This window comes from Eschrichtius robustus, chromosome 19 (genome assembly GCF_028021215.1).
Source record: "Eschrichtius robustus isolate mEscRob2 chromosome 19, mEscRob2.pri, whole genome shotgun sequence".
Taxonomy (NCBI): Eukaryota; Metazoa; Chordata; class Mammalia; order Artiodactyla; family Eschrichtiidae; genus Eschrichtius; species Eschrichtius robustus.
In genome coordinates, this window is record NC_090842.1 from 67,701,351 (window position 1) to 67,729,230 (window position 27,880).

The window sequence follows — 27,880 nt, forward strand, 5'->3', positions numbered from 1 at the left end:
TGCCCTCAAGGCTCAGCCAGCATCAATCATAAAATGTGCATTGTTGATTTAATAATATCCTTTCAGGAAAAAAAAAAAGTCCTGTATTAAGTGTAAATAGTAAGGTATGCCTGTGTCTCACCTTCAGAAATACTACATAGGTAAAATTTTGACTGCATCTTAGAATGGAAGGAAAGGGCTATGACATTAACAATAATACAAATTATTTATATGGGTATGAACTTCACCCCCACGAGACCTGTGTATAAGAAAGGTCACACGTTTGTGCTCCTCTGAGTCAGATCATTCGGAACTTCTCTGGTTGGTGGGGGAAACAGCTGACTAAATGAAGGACCCAATGACAAGATCCAGAGCAGCTCTTTTGGATCACCAGATGGAAGCCATAAATGGAAGATAGTGGAGCAACAAGCTAGAAGGAGTAAGATAGACACTTGATGGCTTTGTGGAAAAGAAGCTCTGTGCTGGCTGAGATGTTACAGGAGAGAAATTGCTTTCTATCTGATTTAAACTATTGGTAATTCTGAGTCTCTCTTAAGACAGCCAAACCAATAGTATTGGGCTATTTCCCAAACACAGGATGGGGTTGCAGTAGAGATGGCTAATTCACCACAAAACCTGCTCTTCCCTTCCAATGTATGGAATTATTCCTGGAATGTGGCTTCCCATCCAGGGACTATATTTACTAGTCCTCTTGGCATCTAAGTGTGGACTTGTGAGTGGTTGCCAGGAATAGGACAGGAATGGAAGTGACAGTGGCCATTTCCACACCAAGGTGCTTAAAAACAAGCATGCCTGCTCCATATTCTTTCCCCTCTTGTTAGCGGGATACAGAGGATAACAAAACCCTGGGCAATGGTGTAGCCCCAAAACTCAGGGTCCTTTAACAACCATCTCATGGAGACAATCTCCATCACCCAATACCCAATATCCATCCAAATTGTTACATGATCAAGAAGTAAATAAATGTCTAATTTGTACACCCATGTTACAGCAGCATTAGTCCAAAAGATGGAAACAACTTAAGTGTCCATTGACGAATGAATAAACAAAATGTGGTATATACATATAATGAAATATTATATTATTCAGCCTTTTTTTTTTTTTTTTTTTTTTTGCCACGTGGCATGTGGGACCTTCGTTCCCTGACCAGGGATCAAATCCACGCCCCCTGCACTGAAAGCGCGGAGTCTTAACCGCTGGACCGCCAGGGAAGTCCCTATTCAACCTTAAAAAAAGGAAGACTATTCTGACACATGCTATGACATGGATGAGCCTTGAGGATATTATACTCAGTGAAATAAGGCAGTCACAAAAAGACAAATACTGTATGATTCCACTTATATGAGATACTTAGTCACATTCACAGAGACCAGTTCACAAGTCAAGTAGAATGGAGATTTCCAGGAGTTAGGGGAGGGGGAATGGAGAGTTAAAGTTTAATGGGGACAGAGTTTCAGTTTTGCAAGATGAAAACAGCTCTGGAGATGGATGGTGGTGATGGTTACACAACAATGTGAATGTACTTAATGCTACTGAACTGCGCACTTTAAAATGGTTAAGGTGGTAAGTTTTATGTTATGTGTATTTACAATCATTAAAAGTTTTAAGAGAAAAAAGCTTGTGATTTACCATTATAATGTATGGTATTATGGTCTGCATATGTGTCCCCACAAAGTTCATGTGTTGAAACCTAGCCCCTAAGGTGATAGTATTAGAAGGTGAGGGTCTTTGGAACAAGACAAGGTGAGGGTCTTTGGTCAAGAGGGTGGAGCCCTCATAATTGTAACTAGTTCCCTTATAAAAGAGACCCAGAGATCTCCCTTGCCCCTTCCACCATGTGAGGACACAGCAAGAAGCCCACCATTTACACCCCTGAAGACGGCATTCACCAGAACACAACCATGCTGGCACCTTAATCTTGGACTTCCAGCTTCCAGAACCGTGAGAAATAAACTTCTGTTGTTCATAAGCCTCCCAGTCTGTGGTATTTTACTATAGCAGCCCTAATGGATTAAGACGTGTGGGTTTCCTAGTTAGGGAAGCTTCCCGCACCCTAACTAATTCAGGGTTTTTGGATGCTAGGCTCAAAAAACAATTCCAATGCTCCCCTTCAGGGATTCGTCAGCATCTAGATGGAAATGAAAGCCGTGGGACCAGATAAGATCACGGGGGCTGGGGAGAGAACGGAGTCTGAGCTCAAAGAAAGAAGCAAGCAGTGGTCACCTGACCCAAGCTCAGCCAATCAGCGGCCTTCCCTGGGATTTTTCCCCTTTGGAATTGAGAAAAGCTTTTGTCTATCTCTGTGAGGTATGGGAGACTTGGGAGCTGATGGCAGCCTTGTCACCGTGTGCAGGAAGCCAGGCTGCAGGAGGAGAAAATGAAGCTGCACGGAGAAGCAAGAAGGGAGAGAGAGGATGACCTGGCTGAGTTCAGGTGCCCCCCCCCCCAACACCACCTAACCTTCCTGAGGTTGGGTTGTTCAGCTCTGCCTTCCCTCCAGTGAGTCTCTCCCAGGAAATCCCCTTTGTGGCCTCAGCAAATTCCACTTGAGCGTCTGTCACTGTAACCACAAGAGCCCCGAGTCCCCCGCAGCACTCTGTGCATTGCAAGCATCGGTCAGTGTTGAATGAAGACGAGTTGAATGAAGTGATACGTAAACCCCCAGGGCTGTGCCCAGAGGGATTCCCGGGTGCAGGGGCTCAAGGAACACTCCCATGCTGGAACTCTTTACAAACCCACTTCCTATGTCCTCCTGATTATATCTTCTCTTCCGAGTGACAGGAGCAGCTGCCCTGGGCAGACTGGAGGTGGAGAGTTTGCAGCACAGCTGCTGAGAAGTCCCCTGAGATACAGAGAAAGGCCACACACAGAGACACACACACGCAATCACACTATTCAAATTATCATTATTTTCATGATGAGGAGCAACCATCTCCTGGGTTTTCATCATGGGCTGGACAGAGCGCTGAGTGCTTTGTTTCGATTAACAGTGTCATCCTCTTCTCCACCGCCACAAGGTAGTGCGGACACTTCCTCAAAGTGCAGGTCTCCAACCTGCAGCATCGGCCCCACCCGGGGCCTTTGAGAAGTGCAGGATCCCAGGCCCCACTCTGACCTACCGAGGCAGAATCAGCCTTTTAACCTGATCCTCAAGTGATTCTCACCCACGTGAAAATCTGAGACGGGCCGGTGCCACATAAACTACAGGATGCCCGGTCAGATTTGGATGAGAAATGTTTTAGTAGAAAATGTCTTGATACTTCTAAAAAATTATTTGTCATTTATTTGAAATGCAAATGGAACTGTGCATCCTGTAATTTTATTTGCTAAATCTGACAGCCCCATGTAGGGGACACGGTGGGTGGTCCTATAACATCCATCCACCCTCTTTGCTTCACTGCCGTCCCCAGATTTCCACACCTACTCCGTGCATCCCAGGTGCTGAGGGGTGCATGGGAGGGAGGGGACAATCCCACCCCTGGCTCTGTCCTGTCCTCCCTGCCTCCGGCCTCTCCCCACATCAGCCTCAGAAAGACCTTTCTATCACCCCGATATGAAGTTTCTTCCCTGTCTGAAGCCCTCCCACAGCTCCCCAGCGCCCTCCGGAGGAAGTCAGAGCTGGCTGAGCTCCAAGACCCTTCACTGTGTGGCTCTGGCCCACTCGTCCAGACTCACATCCGACAGCCGCCCCCAACCCCCAAGGGAACAGTAAACTATAGCCACAGAGAGCTACTGGAAATTTTCCCAGCTGTGCTGCCATCTCTCCACTTCTACGTGTTTGTTCTAGCTGTTCCCTCTACCTCTGTTGCCCTCTCTCATTTCGTCTCGATAATTCCTTCTCGTCCTTCACGACTCAGCCAGGTTAGGTACCTCCCCCGTGCCATCCGCCACCACCTCCCTGTGCCATCCCCATTATAACAATGACCCCTTTTTGTCCAGAACCCACAGTGAGCAAGGGCAGAACTGAGATTCGATCCCACGCCCATCAGGCTCTGAAACTCTGGTCATTGCTTGGGGTTTCCTTGAAGGCCCCTTGTGGCCCTAACACTTTAGAATTCCATGATCCAGGTGTGTGGCTACTCCATGCAATCTGCACAGACCTCAAGGATTCCAATCCCCAGGAATCCGATCATAAACTAGGAGGACTATGACAGTTAGGGCTCGGGTTGCACGAAATTGAAACACAGTTCAAACAGGTTTAAGGCAAAAAAAAAAAAGGAGAAAATTGTGTTGGCTCGTATAACATCAAAAAAAACCCCATAGGGGCTTCCCTGGTGGCGCAGTGGTTGAGAATCTGCCTGCCAATGCAGGGGACACGGGTTCGAGCCCTGGTCTGGGAAGATCCCACATGCCGCGGAGCGATTAGGCCCGTGAGTCACAATTACTGAGCCTGCGCGTCTGGAGCTTGTGCTCCGCAACAAGAGAGGCCGCGATGGTGAGAGGCCCGCGCACCGCGATGAAGAGTGGCCCCCACTCGCCACAACTGGAGAAAGCCCTCGCACAGAAACGAAGACCCAACACAGACAAAAATAAATAAATAAATTTTTAGAAATTAAAATTAAAAAAAAAAACAAAAAAACAATATTTAAAAAAGAAAACCAAACCATATATATAGACACCTTCAGGTATGGTTTGATCCAGGAGCTCAAAGAGTGTCACCAAGGCCTAGTCTCTTGCCTTTTGGCTCTGCAACCCTCCCTTTTGTTTCACTCTAGGCATCCACATGGTGGCAAGGTAACCTCCAGCAGTTTCCAAGCTACGCTTACCTCCCTAAAAGTTAGGTGGGAAAGTTGGTGCCTGCCTTTCTCTCACTTGTTCTGGTAAACGTTCCATTCCGTTTTGTTGAATCTGACTGGGTGGCCTGAACCAATCACAGCGGCCGGGGAGGGGGGTGAGTCATATGATCACTCCTAGAGCTGGTAATGGAGCCAGCTTCCCCAAAACCAGGGGGAAAGGGAGTGGGGGAGAAATGGCCCACTCGGCTCCCCAGGAAAACTGGGTGCAGTTATCAGAGACAACGGAGTGGGTACCAGGAGAATAACGATGGTCTCAAGGAAGGGTCCGGGCTGGCAACAGGTGGGCGTGCTGGGTGCTTTACAGGCATTTCCTCGTGTTATCTTCATCACTGTGCAAGTGACACAGGCTGGGACCTGGGACCCTTTGCTGCAGTGCTGCAATGCTTACACCTGGACAAACATCAAACTGTATGGGACTAAAAATAACTGCAAGAATGTGCAGTTGGGGCAAAATTATGGACAAAAGATACAAAGAGACCGAAAAACCCAACTGCCACTTCTGAAGAGCCAGGAACAAAAACAGGGTGTTGGGACCAAAAGCAGGGTACTGAGCATGCCCCCTGTACACAACACTACCAGAGGGGTGGGCAACCCACCTAAGCCACTCCTCTGGCCTGACCCCTGGACACGCCCCTACCCTCAACCCAGATAAGGAACAAGCTTCCCCCATTCCCCCCAGCAAGCCAGCCAGCAAGGGAAACTGTTGTTTGTTCTTGCTCCCCCTTGCTGCAGCAGGGGCCCCAATAAAGCCTTGCCTGAATCTCTTGTCTGGCCTCTGATCAGTTTCTATTGATTAAGTAGGCCTAGAACCCTGGTTGGTAACACAAGGAGTTGACAACATCAACTAAAATTTATCCAGGGGGACGCTGGTGTGCTCTTCACTTACGTGATCTCAACTAATCCTCACAATAATCCCACGAAGCAGGTGCTAGACGTGGAAGAGAAACAGAGATATGGACACACACACACATAAATGTATCACTCTTGTTTTACTACATTCCGCCTGCTATCACAGAACACAGCAGACTGGGTGGCTTATCCACAACAGAAATTTATTGTTCACAGTTCTGAAAGGTACAAGTCCAAGATCAAGGCTGCAGCATGATTGCCTTTTGGTGAGGGCCCAGCCCTTCCTGGTTTCTAGCCAGCACCTTCTCGATGTGGCCTCACACGGTGTAAGGGGCCAGCAAGCTCTCTGGGGTCGCTTTTGTAAAAGCACTGATCCCCATATCTGAGGGCATGACTCTCATGACCTAATCACCTCTGAGGGGCCCCGCCTCCCAGTGCCAAGGCACGAGGCATTAGGATTTCAACATGAATGTTGGGGAGACGCGGATATTCAGACCATAGCAACTCTCTTTGTAAAGGAAGTATGAAAGCATAACTATGTATTTCTTCTTTGAGAATGAAATGTGTGTCTCATTAAAAGGCTTTTCTAACTACATCTGTTAAAAAATAAAAATACCCAAATGATGGGGGAATTCCCTGGTGGTCCAGCGGTTAGGACTCCAGCTTCCAACGCAGGGGGCATGGGTTCGATCCCTGGTCAGAGAATTAAGATCCCAGCATGCCGCTAGGCCAAAAAATAATAAAATAATAAAAGACAGAATCAGAAAACATTAAGGGACTTCCCTGGTGGTGCAGTGGTTAAGAACCCGCCTGCCAAGGCAGGGGACACGGGTTCGATCCGTAGTCCGGGAAGATCTCACATGTCGCGGAGCAACTAAGCCCGAGTGCCACAACTACTGAGCCTGCGCTCTAGAGCCCGCGAGCCACATCTACTGAGCCTGTGCGCCAAAACTACTGAAGCCTGGGTGCCCTAGAGCCCGCCCGCGTGCCTAGAGCCCATGCTCGTCAACAAGAGAAACCACCACAATGTGAAGCCCTCGCACCACAACGAAGAGCAGCCCGCGCTCTCCGCAACTAGAGAAAGCCCGCGTGCAGCAACAAAGACCCAATGCAGCCAAAAATAAATAAATAAATAAATAAATAAATAAATAAATAAAACATTTTTAAAAAATCCCCGAGTGTGCCTACATTGGCTATACACACGCTTCCTAAAACTCTTGACACCCAAGGAGAAAAAGATTGACCAGAGAAAGAAATAAAGCAAAACCCCAAAGACCTCCTTAAGTATAAAGCTAACGAGCTTTTACTACATTTAATTACAAAATATACTATGATCCTTATTACGGAATAAGACAATTATATTAAGATCCTGTAGATTTCAGTTCACGGGAAGCCTGCTTTGGCAATTACAAAACGTCAGGAGAAAGTTAACGTGAGTTGCAGGAGGCGTTGGTTGGTGTAAACAAACTATAAAACCCATTAAACTTTCCTCTTCAAGGAGTGAGTTGTTTCCCAGAGCTATAAAAAGTTCAGCATAAATTCAAATGGTTATGAGGTTATGAGGAACGCTCTCTTGTTGCTGAAGGAGTTCGTTTAAAAATAAACGTTTATTTCTGTCTGGCAGTTTTTCCTGACAATATCACAGGACATGAGATGTTTTGGGTTGCTGGCTCTGCATCTGTTCTCACTCCCATCTCCCTGACTCCGCCCCCGCCCCCACCCCCAGCCCACCCCCCCCACACACACTCTGTGCCGCCGGAGAGAGGAGCTGAGAATTACCACCTGGCAATTTAAGTCCAGGGTCGGGCCCTTCACCTTCACAAAGACAGCCTGCCTCTCCGGTGGTCCCTCTGCGGAGTCAGCATCCCAGAATAAGTGGCGCTGGGAAAAGGCCACTTAACACAGGGACCTGTATCTCATATTTAACAAGAATGTTATTTCCTGGTTTGGTGGGGATTCTCTCTTGACAAATGAAACTAAAAATTATTTTTTGACAAAGAGTTGATCCTCACTGCATGTGGATTCCATACCTGTGATGCATGTGGATTCCATACCTGTGAACTCACCTACTCACTAAAGTGTGCTACCCCCAACCAATACCCAAAATCAGTACTCACAAGAAACCAGCCCTGCTGACACCCTGATCTCGGACTTCCAGCCTCCAGAACGGTGAGAAAATAAACCTCTCTTTGACTCCCTCCTGCTGTAGGCCCTGCTCACTGTCGGTGTGCCCAGGGAAGGGGGTATTCGGGCCAGTGGAGAACCTGCCCCCCACCCTGGGCTGGGCCATGGCCTCAGATGAGGCTCACCACACCCACTGCTGGTCTTAAAACCTGAGTCCAGCCCCACCCCTGCCTCTCTCCTGCTGTGTCACTTGGGGAAAGTGCACTTACCTCGTAGAGCCTCACTTATCCCGACTGTAAAATGGGCTGATGCTTTGATCTGCTCTGCCGTCTCACTGGGCAATTTCATTGTTCACCCTTGACTGGTTCCTGCGGCCTGGTGAAGATGATTCACTCTCAAATCCAGCCGCCCCCCCACCCCCCGGGAGCCCTCACTGGGGGTTGCAGTCTTACACAGACACACCACCCATTCATCCCAGGACTCTTCCCCTCCTTTGTTCACAGGCTCATCCATCACCTGTTTATCCAGTAAACGTTACCTGAGCCTCCCAGGTGCTCTGGGCTGGAGACCCAGAAGTGAACCCAACGCCCTCCCAGCTCTGGAGGATCTCCCTGCTTTAAACACCATACAAAGAGAAAACGTTAATTATTATTTTGAGTAATAATTACATTGGTGCTACAAAGGAGCCGAGGAGCTTCTATAGGGTATGGCTAAATTTGCTGCCAAAGGAATTCTCGCCCTCGGGCCTGGGAAGTAGGGTGACAACCACTTTCCTCCCATGCTTATTTACTCATTCAGGAGCAGGCCCCAAGCTGGGAGCTAGCAACAACTGGGTCTGTGTTGAGTTCCTCACCAGAGGGTCAGCAGGGCAGACACACACACACACACACACACACACACACACACACACAGTTGAAGCATGAGGTGGAGAGAGAAGGGGCACCGTGGAAGCTCAGATGAGGCCCTTCATTCAGGTTTATTGCGGTGGGCATAGTCAGGGAGGGCTTCCTGGAGAAGGCGGCATCTGAATTGATCACTGAGGGATGTACAATGTTACCAGGTGAAGAGATGGAGGGAGGACATCCAGGGAGTCCTTCTTTCATTCTATTCCTCACCAATAACTATGGTATACTTGAACGCTGGAGAAACAGCCGTGGTGTGTGGATACTGCATAAACCATCAAGGTGATGTTACATGAATGGCTACTTAATTTGCGGACCCAATGAAGAGTGAAAATGCAGAGCCTCATGTTAAAAAAAAAAAAAGCATTTAGAGTTTGAAGATGGGGACTTCCCTGGTCGTCCAGTGGTTAAAATTCCATGCTCCCAATGCAGGGGGGCCCAGGTTCGATCCCTGGTCAGGGTGCTAGATCCCACATACCACAACTAAGACCCAGCACAGCCAAATAAATAAATAAATATTAAAAAAATAAAAAAGAATTTGAAGATAGCCACAGGAAAGCATTAAACCGAGCGTGGGGCCCTGGGCAACCATATAGGTTGCAATTCCAGGGAACTGGCCCTGGATGTGTGTGTGTGACTTTTGTCCCCTTTGTTTTCGAGAGCAGACAGCTTGGCATGAAAAGGCTTGAGGGGATGTGATCGTAAAGAGGAGTCTGGTCGGTTAATTCAACCATGCTAAGAAGGACCAGGTTCATGGGCAGAAGATCTAAATAGACATTTCTCCAAAGAAGACATACAAATGGGCAATAGACACATGAAGAGATGCTCATCATCACTAATTGCTAGAGAAATGCAAATCAAAACTACAATTTAACAAATGCCGTGAGGGTGTGGAGAAAAGGGACCATCCTGCACTGTTGGTGGAAATGTCAGTTGGTTCAGCCACTATGGAGAACAGTATGGAGGTTCCTCAAAAAACTAAAAATAGAGGGGAAAAAAAGGACCAGGTTCCGCCCTCTCTCCTCCCTTCCATCCTAAGTGGGATCTCCGACTGTCACCCCTCATGGCACCCATGGCGGCCGCCGCCGCTTAAAGTGTCACCCACAGACCAGACAATGCAGGACCACTCTGACTGCTTACCTCCTGTTTGAGAGCTGGGGAAACCTCTCCCTGAGGTGCCCCACAAACCTGCCTTCACGCCTCATTGGTCAGAGGGTGTCACACACCTGAGCCTCAGCCAATCACTGGCAAGGAGAACGGGAGCGTCTGATTGGCTTAGGCCAATAAGCACTGCCCTTTATTGGGCCCTCATCGTTCCCACAGGACTCTGTGTGCTAGGTCACTTCCAATTCGGACGAAGACACTGATGAACTGGTCCACCCAGGGTGTTGCATCTGCGCGGAGGGGTGCTGGGGGGCGTTCTGAACCTTGACACACTCACTGTGTGATGCTGAAGCTCGGGATGGACCCGGATTCTGTTTGCCGTCTGCGCCTGTATCCTCTGAGCCTGCCCAGGAGCTGTCTTTATAATAAGTGCCCAGTACACAGGAATTGGACAAGTGATGAGTAGAGGATATTCTGTGGTGAAATAAGCTGTTTCGTTACATGGTGGCGGGCTGGGCGTGGGGTGGGGTCAACTTTGCATCCGGGTTGGGCTTGCCTTCATTAGTGACTCAATTATAGGTGAAGTGAAAAATAGCTAATGTTTATCGACTGACGCCTTACTCTCTGCCAGGCAGTGTCCTAAGTGCTTTGTATGTATTCACTCGTGAATCCCCACAGGAACCCTGTGGAGTGGTTACTATTCTAGTGTGTGCCTGAGGCGTGGATGCACGTGAGGCGCATAAAAATCCCCTGGAGGGCTTGTTAAAACAAAGTGCTGGCCTGCCCCCTGAGGTTCTGAGTTGGGGGCGAGAATTTGCATTTCTTATTTATTTATTTAGGCTGTGCCCGGGTCTTAGTTGCAGCACGCGGGATCTTTAGTTGCAGCATGCGAACTCTTAGTTGCTGCATGCATGTGAGATCTGGTTCCCCTGACCGGGGATAGAACCCAGGCACCCTGCATTGGGAGCACAGAGCCTTATCCACTGGACCACCCGTGAAGTACCAGAATTTGCATTTCTAACGGGCTGCTAAGGGATGCTTTGCAGCTGTTTTGGGGACCAGAGTTTGAGAACCACTGTTAGAGGAACATCTGCTTGCCAAGCCCCTGCGCTCCTTCTGCGGGGTGCCCTCTTGTAATTTGCACAAAGGCACCACATAAGCTAGAGGAATCCTGGGTCTGAAAGGGTCCGATTGAGTCAAGGGTTTAAGTTTTTTTGTTTTTGGCTGCACCGTTCGGCATGCGGGATCTTGGTTCCCCGACCAGGGATCGAACCCATGTCTCCTGCAGTGGAAGCTCGGAGTCTTAACCACTGGACCGCCAGGGAAGTCCAAGGGTTTAAGTTTTAAGAAGCGCCTTCTGAGGAATGGACACACAAAATGTGGTCTATCTATGCAATGGAATATTATTCAGCCTTAAAAAGGAAGGAAGTTGTGACACCTGCCATGATGACATGGGTGAACCTTGAGGACATTATGCTAAGTGAAATAAGCCAGTCACAAGAGACAAGTACTGTATGATTCCACTTACTTACATGATGTGTCTAGAATAGTCAAATTCATAGGGAGAAAGTAGAATGGTGGCTGCCAGGGGCTGGTGGCAGGGGGAATGGGGAGTCAGTGTGAACAGTTCCAGTTTTGCAAGATGAATCGCGTTTCGGAGATGGATGGTGGTGATGGTTGCACAACAATGTGAATGTACTGAATGCCGTGGAACTGTATTCTTTTTTTTTTTTTTTTTTTTGGCTGCACCGCGCCGCTTGTGGGATCTTAGTTCTCCGACCAGGGATCAAACCCGTGGCCCTGCAGTGGAAGCGCAGAGTCTTAACCACTGGCCCGCCAGGGAAGTCCCCTGGATTCATTGTCTAAGAGGGTAGAAAACTGTGGGGAAAGCAAGTTTCCTTGCTGGGGGAGGGGCAAAACATTCTCCTCTGCCCACCTTAAGGTTTGAGATGTCCCTTAAAAAATCCAAGTGGAGACGTCAAGGGGTCAATCAGAAGTGAGTGGGAACAAAGATCAGTGTTTTCCTGGAGCAGAAAAGATGCCTGTGTGGCTGGAACACATTGGGCAAGAGGGGAGAAGTGGGCAGAGAGGTGGGCTAGGGTTGGTTAGACCACAGTGAGGAGGTTGGTTTTCACCCGGTCTCGGACAGGAGATTGTGACTCAGCCACTGACCGCTTGTGAAACCAGGGGAAAAGTGATTGTCCATCTAATGAATGATGGTTACGCGCCAGCCACTGTCACACCCTGTCTGCGCACCAGTCCGGACGGTGGAGGTGGGGGCGAGGGGAGTGTCCTTCTCACCCTTCCTGCACCGAGGAAACGAGGTGTGGACCAGACGTTGACTAGCCCTGGGTCCACGCGGCTCCTGGGTCGTCCTCCGGCCTGGAACCGTCTGTGCCCAGAGCTCCAACTCATTTTCCCGTTGCTGAAATGGGGAGACTGAGGCCCTGTCCAGCGGGGGCACGTCGAGGACTTTCAGGCAGTTCCCTCCCCGATTCAAACTAAGAGTAACTCCGGGGCGTCCGGGGTAAACTGAGGCCAGAAACCGCGTGCCGGGCTCACAGAAAAGAGCAGGGCGCCTGGGTCGGCCCCCGGACCACGCTCCCCTGAGGCCGGCAGCCGGCTTACGTTCGGATCGCGCATCAACCTCAGACATCATTGCTTCTGCCCAGGTTGGGGTGGGGTGAAACGCGACCCGTTGTCAAGGAGACGCACCCCGCAGGCCCTGATTGGCGTAGAACTCTGGCTCGGGCCGCCCGCTCCTAGGGTACAGGGGCCCCATTTCCTGAGGGCCAGGAGCCTCCAGCCTCCTCCGGTTTCCACGGCAACGCCGCCATGGCTCCTCCTTCTCCCTTCGCCCACCGGCTCCCACCTTCGGCACGTCTGCGCATGCCCGGGGCCCGCCCGCGCGCGGGCCAATGGGAAGAATTACACGTGCATTCTGGGAAATGTAGTCCAAACCCTGACGCTCTGAGAGGCCATGTTTGCGAGGACCCATAGGCCGCTGGCAGCGCTTCGATGCATCTTGGGAAATGTAGTTCCTGCTCTGGCGGAGCCATTCGGGGACGGGCGTGAGAGGGTCGCCACGGCGAGAGCCAATGGAAATCCGCCTTTGCCGCGATGCTTCGTGGGAGATGCGGTTCTGGGTGAAGCCGGCGGGGTAGTGGGGGGAAAGGACCACTGGGTTTCTGGGAGTGTTGGGGGGAGGGGGACGGATGAGTTTGGCGCAAAGCCTGCCGGGGCATGGAGTCCTGGTGAGCTCTGTGCGCATGTGCGAGGTGGCGAGGGGGCTTGGGGGGCCTCGCCCGGGAGAGTGAGGTGAGCGAGGGGGGCAAGGAGGGAGGGATTGGACGGGGGGGCGGTTGGACGAGCTTTGGGGAGAGGGGGACTGGAGGCCGGAGGAGGGAGGAACGGGAGGGTTGGGGGAGGGAATGAAAAGGGGGCCCGAGAAGGGGGAGGGGGAGGGGAGCGTGAACGGGAGGGGGAGGGTCGGGAAGTGGGAGGGGGTTGTGGGTCCCGGAGGCGGAGAACGTGAGGGAGAGTTGGAAACTGAGGGGGGGGGTAGTGGGGGAGGGTCGGGAAGTGGGGGGAGGGGGAGGGGACTCCAGCAGCGGGTGGGCTGGGCCCTGCCGAGGAGTCTGGGGGCGCCGGACGGACCGGGTCGGAGAGGTTTGCTGGAAGGGGCTCTGGGGGAGGGTCGTGGTCCAGACGTGGGTGGGGTGCAGGTGGTTCACGTCGTGCATGTCTTTACAAGTTGGATCTCACTTTTGTGGAGTTGTGAGATTCCCGAGGATGAGCTGAATTGTCCTCTTCCTTTTTTTCTTTCTTTCTTTCTTTCTTGATTTCTTTCTTTCTTTCTTTCTTTCTTTCTTTCGGGTGCCCTCCCCCCCGCCCCACTAGCTTGTTGCAAGGGACTAATTTCGTGGGCGTGCAGTGCTTCAAGGCTGTGTTTGCTGTTGTTAGCGTGTGAGGCTGCCCTCCTCCCCGTCAGCCCCCCCTCCCTCTTTTATTTGCTATTTTAACCCCTACTCCTGCTCATACTTGGATTTAATGTGTGTGCTTCTGATCGAAGCTATATCCCTAGCACCTCACCAAGTAACAGTAACAGTAAAGGTTAATTCTGGTTGAAGGCTTGCTTAGCATAGCTGGGTGCTGTTCTCAGCATCTTTGTTTTCCTTACATCTTGAATTCTTACTGCTACTCTTGGGTAAGTATGACTTCTCTCCCCATTTTACAGCCCGGGAAGGGAGATTCAGTGTGTAAAAGGTTCTATACCTTATCCTGGGACGACTAGCTGGGAGATGGCAGGGCTGGGATTTGCTCCAGGGCCCTTTGCTCTGAGTAAATATTTGTTCAGTGGACCAGTGGTTCTCCACCAGGGACAACTGCGCCTGCCCCCCTCCCACCTCGAGGCACTCTCTGGAGACATTTTTGATTGTCACAGTTGGGGAGATACTGCTGGCACACTGTGGAAGGAGGCCAGAGATGCTGCTAAACACCGTAGGTTGCAGAGGATGGCTGCCACACGGAGTTGCCCAGCGCTAAATGTCACTAGTGAAGGGTGGGAAGCCCAGGGGTGGGCCAGCAGGTCTTCACTGAACGCTTACTCTGTGTGGGATGGGGGCCTCTTCTAATTCATGCTCCTAGCAACCCCTGTGGGGAAGGAGTTACTCTTAGATCTGTACTACAGGTGGGGAATTTAAGTCCAGAGAGGGCCCAAGGTTACACCACCGGTAAATGGCTGAATTAAAAGCGGAAGCCAGGCAGGCAAGCTCCAGAAGCTGTGTCTCTTTATTTTTTCCATTTTTTTTTTTTTTGCGTTTTTTAAAACTTACTGCAGTTTAGTTGATTTACAACGTTGTGTTAATTTCTGCTGTACAGCAAAGTGATTCAGTTATACACATATATACATTCTTTTTTATTCTGTTTTCCATTATGGTTTATCACAGGATATTAAATATAGTCCCTATGCGCTACAGGAGGACCTTGTTGTTTATCCATCCTATATATAGTAGTGTGCAACTGCTAATCCCAAACTCCTACTCCATCCCTCCCCCACCCCCTTGGCAACCACCAGTCTGTTCTTCCAGAGCCCTGCCTCTTAACCATTAAGTTAATGCAGCAGGCATGGGCTCTGGATTCGAATCCTGCCTCTCTGTCACTCTCTGCGTGTCCATTTCTCTCCTTCTTTACAGTGGGGCTCATCTCCCCAAGTCGCAGGGCTCTTGGGAGGGACGGGTGGGGCAGAGTAAGACACAGGCCTCGTGGCGGTCTCCTGAGGCCTCCAGGGTGCCCAGTGGGGCTGGATGATGCTACGGGGACACACAAAGGCGTGTTACAGTCGCTTTCATGGAGGCAGCACAGAGCACTGTGGCAGCCGCTGGAGCTACTGGCCCTCACTGAATAAGAGGAGTTGCTTTTCACAGCAGAGGGACCTTTTCTGTGTGTGGATGTATTTTGCTTTGTTTCTTCTTATTTTTTTGTCAAGCTATAATTGACATATATTCGTTTCAAGTATACAACATAACGGTTTGATATTTGTATATATTGCAAAACGATAACCACAGTAAGTCTAGTTAATATCCATCGCCATACAGAGTTATAGAATTTTTTTTTCTCATGATGAGAACTTTTAAGAGTTGTTCTCTCAGCAATCTTTTTTTTAAGATATACATTTTTTAATGCTTTTTTAAAAAAAATTATTTATTTTATTTATTTATTTTTGCCTGTGTTGGGTCTTCGTTGGCACGCGCGGGCTTTCTCTAGTTGTGGCGAGCGGGGGCTGATCGTCTTTGAGGTGTGCGGGCTTCTCATTGCGGTGGCTTCTCTTGTTGCGGAGCACGGGCTCTAGGCGCGTGGGCTTCATTAGTTGCGGCACGCGGGCTCAGTAGTTGTGGCTCACAGGCTTAGTTGCTCCGCGGCATGTGGGATCTTCCCGGGCCAGGGCTCGAACCCGTGTTGCTTGCATCGGCAGGCGGATTCTTAACCACTGCGCCACCAGGGAAGCCCAACTTTCAAATACACAACAGAGTATTATTAACTATAGTGACCAAGCTGTACTTTACATCCCCAGGAAATTAGTTCTTTTGTAACTGGGAGTTTGTAAGTTTTGATTCTTTTCACCCATTTTGCCTACCAACGCCCCCACCCCTGCTTCTGGGAACCACCAATCTGTTCAGTGTATCTGTGAGTTTGCTTTATTTTTGTTTTTTTTTGGATTGCACATGTAAGGGAAATTATACATTTGCCTTTCTCTATCTGATTTATTTCTCTTATCATAAAACCCTCGAGGTCCATCCATGTTTTCACAAATAGTAGGATTTCATTCTTTTTTATGGCTGAATAATATTCCATTATATTTATTTATATATGTTTTTATATTTGTGTATTCCACTTTATATATATATATATATATATATACACACACACACATATATACATATTTTGCATCTTCTCTGTCCATTTATCCATCAGCAACACTTAGGTTGCTTCCATGTCTTGGCTATTATTGTAAATAATGCTGTTATGAACGTCGGGGTGCATGTATTTTTTCAAATTAGTATTTTTGTTTTCTTTGAATACATATCCAGAAGTAGAATTGCTGGATCAAACGGTAGTTCTATTATTTTTTTAAACCGATTTTTTTAAAATTAATTACTTTATTCTTTTTTTTTTTTTTTTTGGCTTGTGTCGGGTCTTCGTTGCTGCGCGCAGGCTGTCTCTAGTTGCTGCGAGCAGGGGCTACTCTCTGTTGCGGTGCGCGGGCTTTTCTTGTTGCAGAGCACGGGCTCTAGGCGCGTGGGCTTCAGTAGTTGAGGCGCACGGGCTCGGTAGTTGTGGCTCGTGGGCTCTAGAGTGCAGGCTCTGTAGTTGTGGCTCACAGGCTTAGTTGCTCCGCAGCATGTGGGATCTTCCTGGACCAGGGATCGAACCCATGTCCCCTGCATTGGCAGGCGGATTCGTAACCACTGCGCCACCAGGGAAGTCCCCAGTAGTTCTATTTTTAATTTTTTGAGGAACCTCCATAGTGTTTTCCATAGTGGCTGCATGGAGTGACCTTATTTATCAGTCAGTATGTGCTTTATCAGGAGCAGCCCCTGAGCTCGGTGACCCTGGGATCCAGGGAAGAGTCCGTCTGGCCCTGCCTCAGGGGCTAACCTTGGACGGCCGGGAGCGTGGGTCCCTGTGGTCCTCCCTGAGGTCACAAGGCCCTTCAGCGTGATTCCCAGGGCCTCACTCACTCAGGTCGGACTCCACTCCTGTCCCAGAGGGATCTTTCTCACAACAGAGCAGGCTTCTCTGCCTCTTTTGAGACTCGGCTCTGGCCCAGGTCTTCTGGGAAGTCTTTCCTGCCGCTGCTGGGCTAGTCAGTCCTTAAATGGAAGGACGGGTGGGTGGAGGTGATGCTGTGACCGGCTCCAGGGCCAGACAGACGCCAGTGTGAGTTCAGCCCCTGCCACTTATTAGCTGGGTGATTTTGAGCAAGGCCTTCACGTTCTCCATCTGCAAAATGGGGGCAATAATGCTAATCACACAGGACTGGTCATCCTATAAATTTTCTTTCAGTGCCAACCAGCATGCCGGGCTCTGTATATGTGGCCTCTTGCCCTTGCAACGCTTAAATTCTAGCAAGGGAAATCAGCGCCCAGATATGGTAAGACCAGATCTTACTAAACGCTGAGATGAAATTAATACCTTGACATGACAGTAACTGCAGGGGAGGGTGTGTAGGTGATTCAGGGAGGCTGTCCAAGGAGGGAAGGATGGCATCTAGGCCTCAGAGGTGAGAAGGAGCCAGCTGAGCAAAGATGGAGGTAGAGAATGGCAGTACAAAGGCCCTGAGGTCGGGCCAGCCTTGAGTCTGAGAAGATCATCAGTGTGTGGCAGACGGGCGTGGCTGTGCGCCAGTAAAACTTGACTTAAACAAACAGGCTGCAGGGACTTCCCCGGTGGTCCAGTGGTTAGGACTCCGCCCTTCCAATGCAGGGGGTGCAGGTTCGATCCCTGGTCGGGGAACTAAGATCCCACATACCACACACTGTGGGCAAAAACAAACAAACAAACAAGAAAACACAAAACAAAACAAAGCAAAACCCAGGCTGCAGGCCAGTGGCTCTTGAAGGTTTTAAACTCAGGACCCCTTTATACTTTAAAATTTTTTTGAAGATCCCCCCCCCCCCAAGCACTTTTGCTTACAGGAATTACATTTATTGGTATGTGTCATGTTAGAAACTAAGGCTGAGAAAATTTCAAAATATTAATGCATTTAGAAATTGCAGTAATCAACTTTCCATATGTTAAGATAAATAACACTTTTTTTCCTTAATTTTTTTTATTGGCGTATAGTTGATTTACAATGTTGTGTTAGTTTCAGGTGTACGGCAAGGTGAGTCCATTATACATACACATGTAGCCACTCTTTTTCAGATTCTAGTCCCATATAGGTCATCACAGAGTATCGAGTAGAGTTCCCTGTGCTATACAGTAGGTTCTTATTAGTTATCTATTCTATATATAGTAGTGTGTATATGTTAGTCCCAGTCTCCCAGTTTATCCCCCCCCCAGCAAATGACACTTTTTATTTATTTTATTTAATTTATTTATTTTTTAAAAATAACACTTTTTAAATGAAAAATAACCATGTTTCCCCAAATGAAAAGCTGGAAACATGGCATCATTTTTCTGCACATCTCAGTGTCTGACTGGAACAGCTGGGTTCTCCCATCTGCCTCTGCTCTCAGCCTGTGGCCTCTGGATGGCCCCAGCATACACTCAGGAGAGAATGGCAGCGAAAGAGGCTGGTAACCTGTGTTAGGAAAATAGTTCTGACCTAGAGGTACCCCCGGAAGGATCTTGGGGATCCCGGGGGTCCCCAGGCCATTGGAGGACCACAGTTCCAGGCCGGGGTTTCTTAGGGGCTGGGTCCTTCTCTGCTGGGGGCCGTCCTGTGCACTGGAAGGCCCTTAGCGGCATCCCCGGCCTCCAGCCACCGGATCCCAGCAGCACGGCTCCCCCACCCCCATCCAGCGAGACCTTTCTAGATGCCTCCCCGGGGTAACGTCACCCCCGGTCGAGAGCCACTGCTTTGCGTCACCCTCACGACTGAAGCCACTGCACGTCTGTTTCCTCCTTCGGGAAGGGGAAGAGGAAGTGGAGGGCACACGGCTTCCTGGGGGCGCCGGGGCGCAGGTCTTACAAAAGGAGAACGGGGAGAACGGATAAGGAGGGCCTCTTGCAGTCGCTCGCGTTTCCCAGTACCCAGACGTGATTGGGGGCCCCTGAGCGTCGTGGCCTGCTGGGCGGCCGTGACAACACCACCGACCAGGCGGCTTCAGCAACAGACATTGATTCCTTGCAGTTCTGGAGGTTGGGCGTCCGGGATAGGTGCAGCCAGACTCAGTGTCTGGTGAGGGCCTCTTCCCGGCTTGCAGACGGCTGCTTCCTGCTGTGTCCTCACACTCAGGGGAGACACATCTCCTCTTCCTACGAGGACATCAGTCCTGTAGGAGCCCGGTCTGATGACCTCATTTAGTCTTCATTTCCTTCTAAAAGCCCCATCTCCAAATACATTTGGGGTTAGAGCTTCCACATATGAACCTGGCGGGGGGTACGGACGGACATAGTTCTGTCCACACTGGACAGTAAGGAAGAGACTGGGGGGGCTTTGGAGCAAGCATCCTAGGGTGTCTGCCTCAGGGACGTGGGTTGGGACGTAACCAGGCATCGATGGTGGTGATGACGACTCACATTTTCCCGAGCATGTGCTACGTGCCGGGATCCGTTCTAAGTTCTCCGTGCGCGGGGAGGCTGCGGGGGGAGGGTGAGGGCAGGGAGGCCACACGAGGCTGGCGAGCGCGGCACCGCCGCCGCTCCTGGGTGGGCGTCTGCGGCGCGCACGCACGGAGCGTGGTGTGCGACCCCGTGCCCACGGCGGAGGCGGCGGCTTCCGGGGGATGGACGGAGTTGGGCTCTCACCGCTGCCCTTCCCCTTCGACAGGCGCTGCCGTCCCGCCGGCCCCATGGAGGCCCCGGCCGCCCAGCCTGTGAAGCAGGAGTGCCGGGCCGCCGAGGGCCTGACCCTGGACTCGCCGTGGCACCGCTTCCGCCACTTCCACCTGGGCGACGCCTCGGGCCCCCACGAGGCGCTGGGCCTGCTGCGCGCCTTGTGCCGGGACTGGCTGCAGCCTGAGGTGCACACCAAGGAGCAGATGCTGGAGCTGCTGGTGCTGGAGCAGTTCCTGAGCGCCCTGCCCGCCAACCTCCAGGCCTGGGTGTGCAGCCGGCGGCCCCAGAGCGGGGAGGAGGCCGCGGCCCTGCTGGAGGAGTTCTGGGTGAGCGGGGGCGGCTGGCGGGAGGGGCCTGCGCCGCCACGTCCCCCCGCCCCGGGCCTGCAGTCTGCCCTCCCCAGGGCCGGGGGTCCTCAGCTCCACATGGAGGCAAACGCTACAGGCTCCATGGCACCCTGAGGTCCAGGGTGTGGTCGAGTCGGGGCGGGGGAGTCAGGCCAGCGAGGGCGTTTAGAGGGACTGTACGCAAGCCCGCCCTCCTGATGCTCAGTGCAAGTTCGGGGTCCCCGGGACCACCCCCAGGTCTGACAGCTCAGTGGAAGGACTCAGCGTCCTGCGCACGGCTGTAGCTGGTCACAGCGGAAGGACACAGATTAAATCAGCCGAGGAGGGGGCAGCAGGGCAGGGTCCAGGAGGGTTCCTCCCAGGGGATTCGTCAGCGGTGCCAACTCTTGGCGACAACGTGTGCAAGGCACAGGGAGCATCGCCAACCAGGGTGCTCCCCGCGCCTGGAGGTGTTGGGGCTCCAGCCCCCGCGAAAGGCTGAGCGGGTACAGTGTGGCCCAGAGCTTCCACGTGAGTTATGTTGTTGGAGTGTCCAGCACAGCCCAAGGCCCCTGGCAGGCAGGACGTGCTGAGTGAGGGCCCAGCGGTCCCCTCCCAGCAGGTGAGGGCAAGGGCCAGACCTCTCTCTGGGTAAGGTCAGCCCTTGGCTGCACCCCAGGGGTCAGCGGACTGCAGCCTGAGGGCCAGATCTGCCAGCCTCTGGGGCTGTGGTGTGACACAGCCTCACGGGGGCACGGCCTCGCCGTCCACTCGTGTGCCGCCTGTGGCCTCTTTCTCCCCAGGGCAGAGCTGAGCGGTCGCGACAGGGACCAGAGGGCCCGCAGAGCCGAAAACCTTTGCCCTCTGGCCCTTTCAGGGAAAAACCTGGGCACTGGCAGGTACCAGGTGATTCGCGTGTACAGAGTTCGGGGGTCCCAGGACCACCCCCGGGTTCAGTCGTTCACGGGAAGTACTCCGAGCTTGAGGAAAGCTGCTGTTCATCACAGTGAAAGGACACAGATTAAAGTCGGCCGAGGGAGCAGGCGGATGGGGCAGGGAGACCCTCGCAGAGCTTCCTCGCCCCAGGTCACGTGGACAGCATGCGTATTACCAACCAGGGGGGCTCCCCAGCCTCTGTAGACATGGCCTCCCAATCGGGGAGGCTGACCTTAACCTCAGGTCCGTCTGGGGGTCAAGCCGATACAGCAGGGCCAGACCTCCCCCAGATCGCACTATCGGCATGGCCTGCGTGTCCCCATGCGGTCCTGAAGGGGTGGTCACTGGAGGCTATCATCCTCTCCATTTCAGAGATGAAGGTATGAGGCTCAGAGAAGTCGAGTGACTTGCCTAAGGTCACACAGCCAGTTAGGGAGGAGTGAGAGGGACAGAACCCATGTGCTGTGGCCCGGGATCCCTGCCTCTGTCCCCCGCTGGGTGCCAACACCTGGCCCAGCATCTTCCTGGGGATGGGGCTCAGCCTTGGCACAGTCCAGCATCCTGTGCCTGTGACCCGGGACCAGAGAGCCTGCAGGCCACCTGCAGGGCCCCCCCGCCCCGAGCAGTATAAAGTTCCCAGGCTTGTGTGCCTGGGAATCGCAGGGTGGCCGGGCAGTGCAGCTTCCCAGGCTCCACTCCGGGGCGAGGCGGCCCGCGTCCTGCTCCCACCCTGCCTGCACACCGGCAGGTGTCACCTGGGGTTACCGGGCCCCCCTGAGGCCAGGGAGCTGGGAGCTCGGCGTCCACCAGTCTGAGCGGGGGCTCCAGGTGACACCATGTGCTGCCCACCTCCCCCCACAACTGACCCCTGCGTGGGAAGTAACTCGCTCGGGCCCCCCAAGCAGGTCTGTGGCTGGAGGCGCCCAGGACCCAGGTGGCCCCGTGCCAGCCCCGCCCCACACCTCGTCACGCCCTCGTCTTGACCCTCTTCCTCGAGGAACATGTTGAGCCATTGGAGCAAAGGCAGATGGCTGGACACCTCCATCCCTCCGTCCGTGCATTCGCTCAGTGTCCATTGCGGGCTGCGGTGAGGCTCCGGGGGTCGGGACCCTCTGAGGTGGTGGGCATGTAAAATGGTGCAGCCGCGGTGGAGAGCAGTCTGGCAGTTCCTCGGGTTGAACGTGGAGCGGCCACGTGGGCCAGCAGCCCCACTCCTGTGTGTGAACCCAGCGAAGTGAAAACACGTCCACACGTACCTCGCGTGCGATACAACCTGAGTGGTAGCAAGTCAGCGTCCCTCGTGACAGCCAAAAAGTGAGAACAACCCTCACATCCACCGTCTGGTGAGTGGATCAACAGAACGCGGCCTGTCCACGCAGCAGGACACCACTCAGCCATAGAAGAGTGAGGCCCTGACGCGCTACACCGTGGGCGAACATCAAAAACACGAGGAAAACATAAAGAAGCCGGTCACAAGGACTTTCGTTGCATGATTCCGTTGCCGTGAGATTTGCAGAAGAGGCAGGTCCGTAGAGGTGGGGAGCAGATTAGTGGTTCCCAGAGGCTGGCGGGGAGGAAGTGGGGAGTGACTGCTGATAGGGACGGGGTACGGGGGCTGGGGGTGATGAAAATATTCTCGAATCCGTTGTGGTAACGGTTGCACAACAGAACGTACCAAAAACCGTGGAATTGCAATTTAAATGGGTGAATTCTCTGGCATATGAGTCATGTCGCGATAAAGCTGCTATTTATAAAAAGATTGGCGCCAGGGTCAGCACAGAAGTGGGACAGGCCAGTCCCTGCCCTCCTGGAGCGTGCGAGCCCAGGCAGCTCCACTGGGAGGTCGACCAGGCCTTTCGCGGGGAAAATAACTCCATACCAACTCTTCCCGGCATCTGAAGAGTAAGGAACATTCCAGCTCATTCTACAGGGCCAGCGTTTTCCTGGTACCAAAACCAAGGAAACACAACTGTAGGCCTTCCTCCTTAATCTCAGTGATGTTGAGTGAAAGAAACTAGACCCTCCCCGCCCCGCCCCGAAGAAGTACCGATTTACTGTATGGCTCTATGAACATAAAGTCCTAGAAGACAGACCACTGTATCGTGCCGGGAAGCACATCAGTGGTTGCCCTGCTGGAGGGAAGCGGGGAGGTTACGGATGTGCACGCGGAAGCTTGCAGGGCCACGTGTGTGTTCTGGGGCTTCATGAGCACATATGCACGTGGAACTCCTCAGGTCGTGTGCCGTGAGCCATGTGCATTCACTGTACGTGTGTCACGCTTCGATGAAGCTGCTGGGAGTGCAGTGTGGAGGGTACCAGGAAGGGGGCGCCCTTGAACCTGCGGGAGGTGGCAGAGCTGGCGCTTGGCCAGGGCCTGCAGCAGGCCGGGCACAGGGGTGGGAACGGGGCTCCAGGCAGAGGGACGAGCGCGTGCAGAAGCGTGGGGCTCTGAGCGCCTGGCACGCCCAGGACACCATCGGCCGTTTGCTGTTGCCTGGGCTTGGAGGTGCAGGCGGGGCCCCGGGCAGAGGTGGGGGCTGAGCGCGTGGCAGCGACCAGGCCACAGCAGACGTGAGTGACAGGGCAGCACCTGCGTTGCTGTAACGCCCTGAGCCACACTAGTCTGCTGAAGTAGCAAGGTGACCGTGCGGGTTCTCCCGCCACCACCAGACAAGGTGGGCACTTAGGGATCCCTAAAGATGAGCTTTCACAAAAGGCCCTGGAAGCTTCCTGCCATCTGCTCGCCAGCTGGTAGAATTGTCGGCATCGCTGGTCTTCAGCCTAACAGCTGCTTGGGTCCAAAAGCGTTGAAACAAGTGAAATGTGAGAAGGTGGGTTGGGTGCCTGTAACCCCTGACAGCTCTTCCTCATCAGCACCAGGAGAATTCTGGTCTTTCCTGGAGGCATGGGCTCGAGGAATAATGAGAAAGAGTGTAAAGGAACCAGAAGTAGTGTGAAGCTTCTTTTTAAACCACTGGTCTTCCGGCTGATGCCATGCTGCTCGGAGCTGCCCACCGGTTGAGCTGGGAAAAGTTCCGTTCTCATTTTTTGCTGAGTTGAAAGTAGCTTCTCTGTTTTCCTTCTGCATTTTGGCGAGGAGTTTGCAAAAGGCATTAAAAAGCTAAAATTCAAAGCAGGTGCATCACTTATCTGCTGTGTAACAAATCGCCTCAAACTTAGTGGCTCAGAACAGTAAACATTTATCATCTCAGGCAGCTTCCGTGGGTCAGGAGTTGGGGGCAGTGCTGGCTCAAGGTCTCTCACGAGGTTGCAGTTAAGACCCGGCTGGGGCTGTCCTCACCTGGAGGCCGGCCCAGGGCTGGAGGATCTGATTCTGAGGCGGCTCCCTCACGCGGTGGTCAGCTGGAGGCCTCCGTCCTCGCCACGTGGGCCTCTCCGTGGGGTGGCCGAGCACCCTCCAGCTTGGCAGCCGGCTTCCCCCAGAGCGAGCGGTAGGACTGAGAGGGACAGAAGTAGAGGCTGTGGCTCAGGTTGCTCAGTTGGGGTTGTGGTATCTCTGGTTTCAGGGACCAGCAATGAGGGCACCTCGGGATGCGGCGGAAGGCTCCAGGGTCGGCGTGAGAAAGGAAGACGGTGGGGTGACGCCCTCAGGTGAGCAGCTCACCCCTTCCCCACGGCGCTCCCAGCCCTGGGGGACCCTCTCCTGTCCGTCCTTTATTTGTCCAGTGAACATCGCTGCTGTGAGCCAGGCCCCGTGCTGGCACCAGGGCGGCAGCTGAATCAGACACGGCCCTGCCCTGGAGGGCACGGCGAGGTGGGGGGTCAGACAGGACAGTGAGCGCCAGTGATGCGCCAGGCGTGGTCCCGCCAGCTCGCCAAAATCCCGCGCCCGCCCTTGAGATACCCGGCGTCATCTGCTACCTTTTGTAGCTGCAGGAACCCAGGCACAGAGAAGTGAAATAACTCACCCAGGTTCGGGTGCCGGCCAAGCCAGGGTTGCACCCCGGCAGCCTGACCCCAGAGCCTTTGAGCCCCGGTTCTTCGCGGGGCGAGACCTCCTGCCGTCATGCTCCTCCCGACCCAGGCGCTGTGCAGGACTCTCTTCGCGTTGGCCAGCCTGGCGCCGATGCCCGGGCCGGGAGCTGGGGAAGGTGCTGGCTCCACCCCGACCACAGGCATTAGGGTGAGGAAGGGGAATCAGATTGAATCTCGTCAAAGCGGGGAATAGACCTGGGAGGCAAAACCCGAGGATGGCCACGAGAGGCAGAAAGGTGACTCTGGTAGCCGGCGTGGGTGGACTCAGGCACCTGGAGACCCATGGGGGAGGGTGGCGCTCACCTTGTGCCAGGGCTGTGGCTGGAGAGGACGGAGGAGCTGGGGATCGTCTCTGAGGCCACGTGTAGAGGTGGCAGGATGGGGGCCCTTCTGATGACACCATCAGGACCTGTAGAGCCCGGGTCGTGGGGGGCGGGCGGGGTGCCTATGGACCTCCAGAGGAGGGTGGGTCGGAGAGGGAGCAGCTCTGGGACGGTGACTGGGGACCCGAGGCAGTGCCCTCGTGTCCCTCAACGGGGACCACAGTGGGGGTGGAATGAGACGGCACACCAACGTGCTCGGCACCGTGCCCGGCACAGAGGGAGAGACTGACAGGTTTTTATCACACCCGTCCTAGTGTGACACTTAAAGGTTGCTTACCTCCTTGGAATCCCATAGAGCAGTTTGGAAACCTGAGGAAAGGAAATGTGTGGTTCATCCACCCACCCGTGCACCCACGCGTCCATCCATCACCCAATCCATCCACTCCAACATCCGTCTACACACTCTCATTTATCACTTACCTACCTATCGATTTCCTCCTCCCGTCCATCCACCCATCCATTCGTTGATTGGGCACTTATTCTGCACCAGGCCCTGTGCAGTACGGGGACCCAGGGGTGAATCAGAAGCTGGCGGACAACGCTCTTCCCTCCCGGAGGGCTCCCTGGCGTTAAGCGTTCCCCGCCTGCCGCGGGACCACCCCTCTAGCCAGGACACGGGCCGCCCTCGCGGCCTGCCCTTGCCTGGCTGCGCCCTGCGCCCGCCCTGACTCTGCGCCTTTGCCTGCAGGAGACGCAGCCCCCAGGGCTGAGGAACTGGCGACGGGGGACGCCCAGGCCGCGCGCCCTTACAAGCAGGAGCCGGGCAGCCCCCAGCCAGCGCCACCGCCCCCACCGGCGCCCAGCCTGCCCGCCTTCCTGGCGGCCCCGGGCTCCGCGTCCTGCCCCGAGTGCGGCAAGGCCTCGCTGAAGCCGGCGCACCTGCTGCGCCATCGGCAGAGCCACTCGGGCGAGAAGCCCCACGCCTGCCCCGAGTGCGGCAAGGCCTTCCGGCGCAAGGAGCACCTGCGGCGCCACCGCGGCACGCACCCCGGCGGCCCGGGTCCGGCCCTGCGCCCGCTGCCTGCGCGCGAGAAGCCTCACGCCTGCTGCGAGTGCGGCAAGACCTTCTACTGGCGCGAGCACCTGGTGCGCCACCGCAAGACGCACTCGGGCGCGCGGCCGTTCGCTTGCTGGGAGTGCGGCAAGGGCTTCGGGCGCCGCGAGCACGTGCTGCGCCACCAGCGCATCCACGGGCGCGCGGCGGGCGCGAGTGGGGCGGCGGCGCCGGGCCCCGAAGGCGGGGGTCCCTTCCCGCCCTGGCCGCTGGGGTAGCCCCCGCCCCGCCGTGCAACCCCTCCCGTCCCTCACCGGCTCCTCGGCCCCGTCTCTCTCCTCCAGCGGCCCCTCCTTTGTCCGAACCTCCTGGTGCTCTAGAGCTCTCTGTTCCTTCCCAAGTCTCACTTTAGGTCCCAAACCTCACTTTCCTGTTCGGATCTCACGCCGTCCTCGTCCTCGCAGTCTCTCCCGCCTGCAGAGGGAGACTCCGCAGTCCTTCCCTTTCCCGGGTGGGGGGCAGGGCTGGCCGGGAGCCCAGAAGTGGAGCGCAGGGCTGGAGCAGCAGGCGGGGCCCCTGGTCTAGAGGAGGCCGGAGGAAGGGGACTGGGTCTCGTCCCCCGGAGACACCCCCCAGGACGGAGTGGGGGACGGCTCCGACAGGACACCCCCCCCCCAGGAGACACCCCCTCCTGGAGACACCCCCCAGGACGGAGTCGGGGACGGCTCCGACAGGACATCCCCCCAGGAGACACCCCCCAGGACGGAGTCGGGGACGGCTCCGACAGGACACCCCCCCCCAGGAGACACCCCCTCCTGGAGACACCCCCCAGGACGGAGTCGGGGACGGCTCCGACAGGACACCCCCCCCCAGGAGACACCCCCTCCTGGAGACACCCCCCAGGACGGAGTCGGGGACGGCTCCGACAGGACAGACCTGGGTTCCGGCAGTGGGCTCCCTGGCCTGGCTTGTCTCTCCGCGAGCCAGAAGGCATGGGATGGACAGCGATGCCTGCCCGTGGGAAGCGCGTCGGAGACGACAGTTCACCAGCACCTGGAGAGTAATAAAGCCACTGAGAAGTTGTGCAGACCCCGAGTGCCCTGCGTTCTGTCCTGGGGGCCGCCCTCCCCAAGCTGCCCAGGATGGGAGGGGCATTGTGGGCCCCACCTCAGACCCTCCCAGCTGGCAGGGCCCTGGGAGCCTGGGCCCAGGGGGCTGGGTCCTTGTCCTTGAGCCTAGAGTTGAGATGAACCCCGTGAGAGGTGACAGAGAGGAGTTCTCACGGGGGTCTGCGCTGTGGGGGAGATGCGGGCACACGCCACCTTATGGAGCCCACTCAACTGCCCCAGGAGGAGCACTCCCTGCTTCCCCCTCGCACAGGCCGGGCTCAGCCCAGCTCCCAGCGGCTTGGGTTGGAGTCTTGGCCTTAACAGCTTCCAGGCTCCATGATCTCAGGTCACCTCCC

The 27,880-nt window shown here is 54.2% G+C and overlaps 1 protein-coding gene across 3 annotated transcripts; it reads left to right on the forward strand.

Moving 5' to 3' along the window:
* The first annotated feature begins 12,834 nt into the window (after positions 1–12,834).
* On the forward strand, positions 12,835–27,502 carry ZNF444 (zinc finger protein 444). 3 transcript variants are annotated; one of them, XM_068529343.1, is made up of 4 exons: positions 12,835–12,935; positions 19,773–20,106; positions 24,570–24,654; positions 26,110–27,502. In XM_068529343.1, the coding sequence occupies exons 1-4, from the start codon at positions 12,874–12,876 to the stop codon at positions 26,691–26,693; spliced, it is 1,065 nt and encodes a 354-aa protein (XP_068385444.1). In that variant the 5' UTR covers positions 12,835–12,873; the 3' UTR covers positions 26,694–27,502. The 3 variants fall into 3 exon arrangements, with proteins under 3 accessions (XP_068385444.1, XP_068385445.1, XP_068385446.1); XM_068529344.1 differs by having other exon boundaries at positions 12,835–12,921; XM_068529345.1 differs by lacking the exon at positions 12,835–12,935 and adding an exon at positions 13,004–13,093.
* The last annotated feature ends 378 nt before the right edge of the window (positions 27,503–27,880 follow it).

Bases quoted from the DNA above. Each gene is read 5' to 3' on its own strand.
- ZNF444 (XM_068529343.1), top strand. From the start codon at position 12,874: ATGGAAATCCGCCTTTGCCGCGATGCTTCGTGGGAGATGCGGTTCTGG. The intron at 12,936-19,772 runs GTAGTGGGGGGA...CCCCTTCGACAG, and splicing joins TTCTGGGTGAAGCCGGCGGG to GCGCTGCCGTCCCGCCGGCC. The intron at 24,655-26,109 runs GTGAGCAGCTCA...CTTTGCCTGCAG, and splicing joins CGGTGGGGTGACGCCCTCAG to GAGACGCAGCCCCCAGGGCT.